We start from the raw sequence: 11,920 nt of genomic DNA on the forward strand, positions 1-11,920 counted from the left end.
AAAAAGTGCAGTGCACCTCTTTGCCGAACATCTTCTTCACGAAACATGGCACACACTCACGATTAGCTCTAAACAATAAGCATACACCACTTCACAACTAGTAAAATACTACAACTACACAAACTAAAGAAAAACAAATAAAAATATAAATAACTATTATAAATATATGCAATTACCTCTCAACAGCGGCCTGCAATCCCCCCATTGACCGTGGAAAGAAGAACCCAGCAGCTTTCAGGCGATCGACTTGTGACCTCACATGAGTAATGTGCTTTGCAGAAGCACTAAACCCGACATGAAGCGAAGCCAACTCCTGAGACACCATCTGCTGAGTTGGAATTTCCTTCTCCTGAACTTGCATCTCGCTGCCCACCTTCACTTCCACTTTGTACACCAACACCTCCCGATGTACGGCCAATTCTGATGTTCCCACGTTCTTTGTCCTCAGTACCATATGTTCTGCTTTGTCCCGATAAGCTCGTCGCTCCTCAGATGACCGAACAAATGATGGATACATCCATTCAGATTGAGATAACGACTTGCTTCGCAAGAAAGTCAGAAAATCTTCATACTGGGCAACATCCATAATTCACAATAACTATCTGAAAGTTTAAAAAATTGAGTCAAACTAGTTATTAAGCAAGCAGAAAGTTAACGTGTTAAGTCAAAAATGAACAATCACAGGAATGAAAACACACAAACAGAACAAATTATGCAATAAATGCCAAGGACGTTTAAATACCATGCTATAACGACCGCTACTAGTTAAATAACACATGCCGTAAAACACACAACAACGCTCTGAACACACAATTACACCCTTCACTAACATTTACTTATTCACTACGCCTTTCTAATTCTTCCTTTTATCCACTACTTATATCCTCAATTCCTCCCACAAAACAAGTTTTGATATATACTAATTACTATGATATTAATCAGCACCTTATTAAATATTAGTAGCACCAAGTATATTAGTCAGTATATTAGGCTATATTACACCAAACTACAACTAAACATATACAGCTAAAAGTCAGTTAAAAAGTTAAATAAATAAATACAAATAACTAGTTATACTGCCGTCTCCTCCATCTCAACTCCTCCCTCATCTTCCTGATCTTCACTCTCTTCCCTCTCCCTCCTTCTTCCCACACATCTTCCTCTCCTTCTCCTTCTCCACATCCCAACAATCCCGAATAATACGAATAATAATATGAATACTATTAATAATATTGAGTCCCAATTCCAACTACTTCCTCCGTCTTCTAAGCTAATATCTACAGTTGAACTATTATTGATATTACACCCTGGGTGCCGCAAACGAGACCAGTGAACCCGGTTCCTTGACACAAACCTGGTCCCGTTGCCGCAGCACCCCAGAGTGATATTATTCGGGCCGGCAGTAATATTGAAACACATATTGATATCAAATAATCTGAAAAACTCGAAAAAATATGTACAGACTGCATAATTCGACCCCCCAACCACTATCCCCATCATCACACACCCATCATTCAACCAAATAACCACACTTCAACATGTTTAAACACCATATTCAGTAGTAATATCAATAAATACACACATCAGCACACATCACCTAAAAGTAGAGTACACCTGAAATAAACAAACATCACATAAACAAGTGCCATATTGAGAAAACTAGATCTAGAAGCCCGAGTAAAGTAACTAAATGAGCAAATAAACACCGGAAGACCAAATAGAGCCAGTTGAAACACTCAGAAGAGCCACATCAGTAGAAGATTGTCCTGAAACATAGTCGATATTATTGAAATACGAAAATGTTACTTACAATTGTGTTGAATCTCGTACTTTTCGGCCCCACTTTTGAGAATCCGATTAACACAGAAGCAGCTCTGGATAAAGGCATCATCTTCCATAAAGAAGGAAAGATTCTGATTACCGAAGAGTTCATAAATGTGGAATTTTTAGTACCGTTTCCTCGCTATAATTTCACTATCAGACAACAAGTAGAGACTCTACTTAATGAACTCTCGAAAAAATGGATCACGCAATCGGAATTTTGCAACCTTACCCATAGCACTACTTACCGGAACCAAACAGCTGCCTTCAATGTTGATTGGCTTTACACAAAAATACTCAATGAAACCATAGAAGCCGAAATTGAAGTCCTCAAATTGTGCAACGAGACTGAAAAACTCCTTACCAGAGTCGAAGAAGACCCTCACACTCGACAAAAACGAGCCGCCCCGCTTGCAATAGCAGCCGCAGTTGCTGGAATTGGACTCTTTGGTCCAGGAATCGCAATGAGTAGCGGAGGATGCGGTGGAATTACAGGAATTTTCGGATCTTGTCAGCGAACGTCCCAAAATGCTGAGAACATCGACAGATTAGCCAACAGTTTCAACAGCCTCAATGACTATGTAATGGAAATCGGCGCACAAACCGATGAGAAATTCTTCCTAGTTGCTGACCAACTTGCAAAGGTTTACAAAGTTCAAAACAAAATGCAAGAAAACCAGAACAGAAACTGGAAACTAGTAGAGGAACAGTTCACAATTATAGATCATAATCTGAACGCACTAGCAACCTGCATGGAAATCCAATTATCACAGCAACAATTGAATTTTAACTTTGATACAGCAGCTTCATTACTTCTCACTCTTTATGCAGCTATTAAAAGTTACAGAGCAGCCTTATATTCTTTTCGAATTAATATTATAAATGCCATTCCTACTTTGCTTGACAAACGCCTTCCAATCTCTTTAGTGCCTCGTAAATCTTTGATAAAGATCCTTGATTCAGTCCATGATAGCCAAAAGAACGCCCCAGATCGTCTAACTTTGGCAATACCCATGACTGACATACTTTCGTACTACGATGCGAAATTAGTACAAGAGTTTTCGACAGTTCAGGACGGACTTTTACTGACACTAGCCATTCTCCTAGCCTCTAGCCAGACAGTGTTCGAAGTTTATCGTGCAATAGTAATCCCTATGCCTCAAAAGGACTCCGTAGACGCCTTACGATATGTAATAGAGGGAGAGTACTTAGCAATCTCAGAAGAACAGATGGAAACCATAGTACTGACGAAAGCTCAGTATGATAACTGTCTTGGATCGCCACGATACCGAATCTGTCATGAGACAATGGAAACCCACCTAGGATTCTCCTCGTGTCTAGCAACCCTCAAGTTTCACCACACAATCTCAGCATTGAAAGTATGTGATACAGAGAAGGATGTGTTACCCAACCCAGAACGAGCACAGAACCTCGGATATGGAATTTGGCTCCTCACATCAGCTTCAAGTGATTATACCCTTAGTGAGATTGGTATGGACGAAAATGGCCGACACATCAATGGTCCTCACAAAGGTTGTAACATCTGTTTAATCACATTAAAATGTGGACATACAATGTTCAGTGACCATATTAAGATTCGAGCTGATTTACAAAGTTGTCAGTACCTTCCAGCAACCAGAATTAATGTTAAATTACCAGATCCACTTGCCCATTTAATTGATTCAGTGCCTAACATACATGAACTTCCGAAATATGACTCCCCCACCGAAGCAAATCTCGATTTATTGAAGAAAGTTAAAACGGAATTTATTTACTCGAACAGAAAATTATCAACAGAGTCACTAGATGCCATAGCAAAGCCAATTACCACTGAAATGAAGACATTCAAGCCAGCACTAATTGATAAACTTGAACCTTACGTACCGATCAAACTTTCCCTTTCATTAACCATTATTGTTTTTATCGGAAATCTAGCGTTACATATTTTCTTCATGTTCTTATACCATAAAGTAGCCTTTGTACGAAGAATGGTACCAAATTTCATGAAGCTCAACGGAACCAATGTACCGCTAAACCCAGTAGTTTCCGTGCCCAAACATCTAAAAGCAGATGTAGTCACAACTCTTGCCAAACAACAAGCAACCTCCAACAGTCATATCTCCAGAAGAACTTGGAACACTCAAGCGACGAAGACGAAATTCCATGCCAACAACTTCCGCTCTCTCATTGAACACCCTGGAACGGTTCAATACAGAAGACGAACTGGAGAATACAGCTCAAACCCCAGAGGAAAGTATGCTTTGAGTTCTTGATAGTCTTATATAAGTTTGACAAGTATTATTCCTCTCACACATTAAGTATCTCTTCATTCATTAAGCTTAACTAATTAGTGCTTCATAAGTTCAAACTAGTACCTCAATTCACAACCTAAACCAGTGCTTTAAACCATCCCTCCAGTTTGACCATATGTGTCTCCTCCTCAAAAGTTTAGAGCCATTATTCACAGAAATAATCATGATTATTCCCAGTGCTAATTCCCGCTGTTCTTTTAACCGTCACTTTATCTTTTGTCTTCACTTTTTATTCTGAATTAGCGCATTTTATCTCCCCTAAATGTTTCTTTAAAGCCTTTAACCTTGTCTCAAACTTCTTCATTTTAACTTTATCTTAACTTAACCTTTATTTCTCTTAACTTCTTTAACTCTTTTTAACCTTAAATGCTTTCGTTCAAAACTCTTTTCTAAGAAAACATAAATTGGGTGGCTCCAACAAAAATATGTTTATATCCTTATACTCGTGCAGATTATACGTTTTATAGAAAAATTGTAAAAACCCAGTTCCTTCTCAAAATTTTCATGGAAAATTTTCCTAAAGTCGGGTAGTGTCACGCCCCTATTTCGTCCCTCATAGTTACGTGATGATATTCCTTAAAATATCCATAAATAATTGATATAAACTAATTAATATTCATTTAGTTTCAAGGCCATTTATAACTAACATTTCCATCTAGGCCTGTAACCTCTAATTTGTTTATGTTTACAAAAAACAACCGCAGAGTGACAGTTTTATCAGCAAACATATCAAGTGCCTAAAAGCCTCAACATTTACTTTTTTGAGTTTCCTGAAGATAAATTCACATAATCAGTAAATAACTTCATGAGAGATTATGTACTTGGTGAAGTAATTATTCTGATAAAGTAGGTGCTAATACGGAACTTGTATATGTACTTAACAAACACCAAGAGACGTACAAAAGCCGGAAATCGCCCTACTTGAAAATCAGTAAATATTTGCGAAGGACCAATACAACTCAAGGCACAATCTTGCGGAACCCACTATCAGCAGAACACCGGCGAACCGACTCAGAAATCAGTTGATAAAACTAAAACTTTCTTTCAATTATTGTGACATCTTTCTTAATTCTAACAGAGGAAATAATAAAAGATTGAACTGGCAATTCTTTTAAAATTCTTTCCAAGTCTGAGACTACTCGTCAGAAATAATGTTGAGATCGCAGATACTCCTAAACCAAGGCAACTAGTGGATATATCGCACATCCGAACCACTCAGTAAAAGGCTTTTCCTAGCTAACTTTATTAAATATATCTGCTAAAAATCGCACTGTGAAACATCTAAATAAGACCTTGGAAAAATGGCAATAATTACTCTAGATTATCTCCATAATTTGTATCAATAACAACCCACATAAATACTCTAAAAATCAGTGCGTAACAATAACTTAACAAAAAGATTGATAAAACTGTTCTTGGACAAGATAAATATCAAATTGATGAAAACACGCATTATTCAACTGCCACATTTATATGCAAATTGTAATTTCTTACAGTTGAAGTCAGCGTTTAGTGATCAGGCAAAACATTTGGTTGATATGGAAAATTAAGCAGTTACAGTCTCGTTTCAAAAGTTTTCGATGCTTCTCAGCATCCGGTGAACACCTTCACGATGCATAAACAGAAAAACTCGTGACTTTAAAGAATATCCACTAAAAGAACATCAGAATGGCTTTAGACCTGAGCACTCAACAAAAACTCTCAATAATGTCACCAACGACATAAAAGGCCCTGATCAAAAGAAACCCTGCAACCGTACTCTGCTAGTTGCCTTAAACCTCACCTCCGCTTTCGACACGGTGGATCACAACCTACTACTGAGACGTACTCTAGGCACCACTACCGAATAGAGGTACCAAGAGGGTAAAAGAAGGGTCGCTTCATACTTACAGGGAGGCCAAGTTTGACACACACCTCACTATCAATAATTCACAATTAACAGTAAAGTCCAAAGTCAAAAGTAGTTGGTGCTACCTTCGATTGTATGCTCAATTTTGGAGAACATGTAGGGAGCACCAAAGAGAAATTACAAAAGCACAAAACATACTGGAAAAGATTGCTGGTAGCGGTTGGAGCTGAACAAGAGACACTCAGTGACTTACAAAGCTATCGGTCGGAGCTTCCTGAACTACGGTGGTCCTATTTGGACTTCCACAATCAGCGATACAAACTCGAGCCACCTGCAAACACAACAAAACATTGCTCTTCGGACAATTACTTGCTGTGTAAAAATATGTCTGACACCAATGACTTACACAATGAGGATGAAATACTTCCTGTTTAAGCTCACACAGAAATATTAGCAGAGCAATTTCTAGCCGTCAGTTCTCAGAGCTATCGCGCTGACCATAAACAACCTGTTCAACCAGTTTTTGGGCCATGAGAGTGACAGGGAATAATACTTAAAGGGACCGCGTGAAACAACAAACATGAAGAGCGACTAAATCGCAAAGAATACAAAAATGCGCTCAAAAGTATCCACCGACACACAGTCCATACTCAGTTGAACAAAGCAAGCAACTAGGTACACCTCCACCGAAGATAGAACAAACGCTGCCATAAATTGCACGTATCCAATTAGCACAACTGAGAACTGGATACTGCCCCCTGATAAACGCTTTACTGAGTAGGATCTGTAGCAATGTTGATAACCGCTGTCCAAAATGTGAAGTAGCACCACATAACGTAAACCACGATTTCAACTGCAATAAGAACACCACTTTGTTCGCTGCACTGAGTAACATTAAGTGCAGTAAAAACCAACAATTCTCTGAATATAAAGCTCATAAATGCTCAAATTATATTTATGTGAGGGTTGTTATATGAGGCCAATGCCGTCGTTTTCGAAAAAAAATTGAATGGTCAAAGTCGGCTGATGAAAAATACAGTCCAGATTCTAGTTTACTCTATTTCACGAGGTCGGGATAAACACGTAGCTCAGCCATTGTTTTTACTTCTAAGCTACTGTTTTATACTATACTTAGTGTTAGATAAATTCTCGAAAATGATTATTATCCTCTCCTCTTGAAGTTACAATGCCAGAGGAGAAATTTTGGTTTCCATGCCCCGAAATTCGGAGGTCACTACTATGAAAAATATTAAATAATACGCTAGAGTTCAATAATTAGCTTAGCGACCACTTACTTGCAAAAGGGTTGTTTGATGCAGTAATCAGCTTGTAGTTAATGCCATCCGGCGATAAGATTGAATCTAATTTCGTTCCAATATCAAACTCTCTTGCCAGCGACTAAAATAACAAATTCAGCTGCAAACGAGAAGGATCGAAATAACAATCAACACGAACCAGCGATATAATGTATCATGTCAAATAAAGAATTCGGTTGAAGGGCGAAATAAATCCTAGTTATAATTTAAATTTCTTTAAAATTTAAACGATACCTTGAAGAAAGACAAGACATGGACAAGGCTGGCTCCTTGCATCCACGTCAGCAAATTCTTTGAGACTTTCTCCATGATTCCCATTGATAGAAAAACAGAAACGATGTTGTTCAAATTCTTTGGAGGAACAGCTAAAATTATGAGAATCAGTATACAAATTTCTGATAACTGTTAATGTTCCAAGTTATTAGCTAATATACCGAGCTTTCTGGCTAATTCTTCGTTCGTTAATGTGGCTTTGCCCATTCTGAGATCGTTATCACAATGGCAAATTATTCTGAAACAAGACCATTGCAAGGTTACAAAGAGTCAAAAGAGTTAGCAATGAGCTATTATAAGTAATAACAATCATCTAATTACCTCTGGGAAAGAACTTTCGCATCTGTCGGACGATGCTCTGTCTTTAAAATCTTCTTTAGCATTTTACGATCGGGATATGCAACGTCACCTAGCGCAGCAACTCTGTCGAACTGCACGAAATTACCATTACCAGTGGATAGTGAGTCTTTATTACCGGATACACAATCCACTAAACTTGGTAAACAGCTTTGCATATTGATCACGAATTCAAATCTGACTGCAAATGATGTAGTTTAATAAACCCTGAAATTTGTCCCCGTTAGAAAATGGTAGTAGTAAGAATCAAACACCTTTTTTAGTGAAAAACAATGCATACAAACTAAAACAATGACAAATTTACAAAAACAGATGCAAAAAAACTTCAGCGGATTTTCACGCGTCTGGAAAACGGGGGTATGAAGGGATACAGAGCCCCCACTATGAACCATCAGAGCAGCGCATAAAAATTTACTGCGAAACATTATATTTTAAACTTACAGCAATATGCTAGGCTCTATCAAGCCATTCCATCAAACTCAATATGGTTTTCGAATAGGTGCGCTTTCATTCAACTCTTGGTTTACCTAGAATCTATTTATAAATCAATTGATTCAACAGAAACTATTGACATAATTTGTACTGACTATGAGAAAGCGTTTGATGTCGCTCACGGTATTCTTTTAACAAAGCTATTCAACCTTGGTGTCCGCGGGAAAATTATCAAATTACTACAACCTTACCCAATCGGAAGGACGCAAAGAGTTAGAATTAACAGTCATTTTTCTGAAAGCGTCAACGTTACAATTGGAGTTCCGCAGGGATCTCTTCTGGCATCTCTCTTTTTTGTAATCTACGTCGACGATTTACCAGACCAGAAACTTGCAGACCTGTTATCAAGCTCCTCTGTGCCGACGAAGCTAAATTCATAGCAGTTAAGTCTAGTCTGATTTGTCAAATGGATCTTACTCGGGTGATGAAATGGAGCGAACACTACAAACTTCCCTTAAACGTTGAAATATGGGTTCATATCTCGATATCTAATTCCATGCATCACTAGTTTTTCCGGTAAATTGATCGAAAAAATACACATACAGAAGGATTTAGGAGCTTATGTAACGAGTGCTCTTAAGTGGGAAAAGCACATCTTTTTGCATCAGAAATTGGTCCAGAAAAAGGGGTCTCGCGTAAAATCCTAACCCCAATTTCATGAAGGGTTGCAACGACGTAACCATAACGATATTAGAAAAAAATTTCTGGGACAAATTAAAAAATGGCCAATATAGTTGTTGTTGTTGTTGGGGATTTACAAATTTCACTGAGGGGATTTTCGTCCCAGTCGTCGTCTTAGAAAATTGTCTTATTATTTCTGCAGATCTGACAGTCACAGCATAGATACCAGCTACAGATGTTATTTTCGTCGAATCGCTCGTTTACAAACTTCCACATGAAATTTAAAACTCGATTTTCAAGGCCTTTTTTCGTATTAAATTCAATGTATTTTTCTATTCGATTTGCTAGTCTGCGTGTACGGAAAAAGAAATCATTTCTAGCCTTTTCAGTTCTGGTTTTCGGGAGCTTGAATAATTCATTTGTTCTCCCTTTTTCTGAATTTTGTTTCAGCATTGGTAAAACGCTATCGTCTTCTGTCAATTTCGATAAAAGTAGAATGTCATTTAGTTGCATGAACATTGGTAGTGGTAGTATGTTAAGAAGTCTCTGTTGATTTGGATACGGCATGGCTTTTCGTCCAAGGATCCATTTGACTACTTTCTTTTGAAATCTTTCAAGCTGTTGTAGCTCACCTCGGTTCGGATTTGTGCATGCAGAGCCATATAAGAGTACTGGCATAATTATTGACTTGTAGAGTCCGAGCTTGATTTACTTGAAGAGCTATGTTTCGTCGAAGTAGGTAGAGTACTTTGTTCGCTTTTTTCAGTCGCTCTTCGATGTGTGTCTTCCACGTCAGGTCATGGGAAACATAGATGCCGAGATCTTTGATGACTTTGGATGACTCTAGTTTAGTGCCCATAAGCTCGTAATTTTGTGTTTGATCTCTTATGCTCAGCATTGCACATTTGTCCATGGCTAATTTCATTTGATTTTCGTTTACCCACTGTTCAATACCATTGAGATCGTTTTGAATTTGCCAAAACGTTTTCTTCACTGCAAGAATTTTTAGGTCATCCGCGAAGATCAATGGGTCAGAGAAAACTAACACATCAGGTAGGTCATCAATGAATATGCAAAACAGGAGTGAAAATGCATAGTTTTTCCTTAAAAATAATTATATGGATGAGTCTTTATTAGCCTCAGAAGTTTTAAGATATTTTTACGACAAAGTTTTAGTATCGAAAAAAATACGGATCTTTTCCGTTTGTGCCCCCCCAGTACGTTATGCGTCCCCCAGTTACAAAGCACGTGCCATTACATAGTGAATCACTAAGTAAAAATTTTGCGTCTGGGGGGTGCAAATATAATGCGCCCACTAGGCAGGGGGGCACAAACGGAAAAGATCCAAAAATACTTTCAACGTTTTAAAAAATTTGCAGGACGAATAGGAGATAAATAATGAAGATAGACGACTTCACAATTGTTTTGCCTCATCTTCAGTTGCTTAATTATTAAAATCTGGTTTTCCTAAGGGAACAATTGTGTCATTCATGCATTTCTATTCCAAATCTATTCCATTCATTAAAATGTAGATCTTTTGATTCAGTTCTGTACAATAAAAAACAGTCTGTCTCCTTTAGGTTGTGTTTTTTTTAATTGTCAACAATTAACACTTACTTTTTTCCCAAATTTAGTTGCACAGTCTTCAAAATAAAATTTAAGTAGGCAGGTAAAAACTGCTGAGATTTCCTTCTAATTAGGCAAAGTCTAACAAAAAATTTCAGTCTCCAAGAATCCAACATAGTTTATCATCTCTTAGACTGAAAATATAAAACAAAGTTTTATTGACACCTGAGCTTTTGCTGAAATTGAAACTAAAAAAGGTGCTTTTTGGCTGATCACATAGCGTACAAGTCATCCGTGCGTCCTTGCGGTCCCATCTGAAAAAAAGGTTCCAACTTAAAACTTAGAGCAAGCAAAATTTTATTTCTGTACGAATTCAGGAATTCTCTTTACACAATTTTGCGTGTGAATTTTGCATCTCCCCTAATCTTCAAAAACAAAAGAAAGCTTTTAACTTGTCTTTACTCGTATATTTTCATTGATAAATGACCCGAGCTTCATTGTAAGCTAAGTTCAACAATGTTTAACAGATTTTTGTCTGATTTTTTGAAACTCAAATGTATAAATGTATATTTCACAAATATAACTAAGAAGTTACACATTCGGATATATGTAGTCGTAGTAGATAGGCTTTAGGACGAAACCAGGGGTGAAATTCACCCTTCAGTTTTCAGCTGCCACAATTTTCTTGGCAGGGTTACAGGAGCCACAGATACAGTGAACTCGCCGGGTACAGTGTTCCATCTCATTGTAGCTCCTATCGTAAAATTCGTGATACATTTTTGGCAGTCATGATTTCGTTAACTCATTCGCAGGTATGTGCTTGCTTAAGATGTTCATAAGTCGCGCAGTCCGTGTCCAAAAATTTGTATCGGTATTCTTCAACCTGTTAAAAGGAACTTCGAAGTTTTCGTTTTGCAGCGTTTCTGTTGAACTGGATTTAGGTTTGTCGTTGGAATCTAGAGCATACTTTTCTTGGTTTATGTTGAAGAGTAGAATATTGTGAAAATCGAGAAACAACGATACAGGCAGTACGTTGAGTTTTAGTAGTCGCTGTTTGTAGTCGTCATCTTTTCCGCATATCCACGCAGTGGCTTTGCGTTTCACTCTTTCAAATGACTTCAGGTCAGTTTTTGATACGTACCAGACATGGGAAGCGTAGGTCAGAACAAGCACTACGTAACCAACGTACGCATTCAGTTCTGTGACGGGATCGGCTTTGTGTGAACATTTTCTTTTCAAGAACCAGAAGGATCGCCAGGCCTTTGTTGTTCATCGAGAGCAATGATCACCCCAGGAGAGCTTTCTAGACATGA

General features: G+C 37.9%; 1 protein-coding gene across 1 annotated transcript in view; it reads right to left on the reverse strand.

Moving 5' to 3' along the window:
* Nucleotides 1–9,015, reverse strand: part of LOC142349634 (uncharacterized) — a 32,816-nt gene extending 23,801 nt beyond the window's left edge. The window contains exons 1-4 of the mRNA XM_075401340.1: nucleotides 7,893–9,015; nucleotides 7,733–7,809; nucleotides 7,533–7,663; nucleotides 7,278–7,380 (exon numbers count right to left, since the gene is read on the reverse strand). Of these exons, the coding sequence (XP_075257455.1) occupies nucleotides 7,278–7,380; nucleotides 7,533–7,663; nucleotides 7,733–7,809; nucleotides 7,893–8,086 (505 nt within the window). The 5' untranslated portion in view covers nucleotides 8,087–9,015. The remainder of the gene's footprint in view (nucleotides 1–7,277; nucleotides 7,381–7,532; nucleotides 7,664–7,732; nucleotides 7,810–7,892) is intronic.
* Nucleotides 9,016–11,920: the final 2,905 nt, after the last annotated feature.

This window comes from Convolutriloba macropyga, chromosome 11, assembly GCF_964194025.1.
Source record: "Convolutriloba macropyga chromosome 11, txConMacr16.3, whole genome shotgun sequence".
Lineage (NCBI taxonomy): Eukaryota > Metazoa > Xenacoelomorpha > Acoela > Convolutidae > Convolutriloba > Convolutriloba macropyga.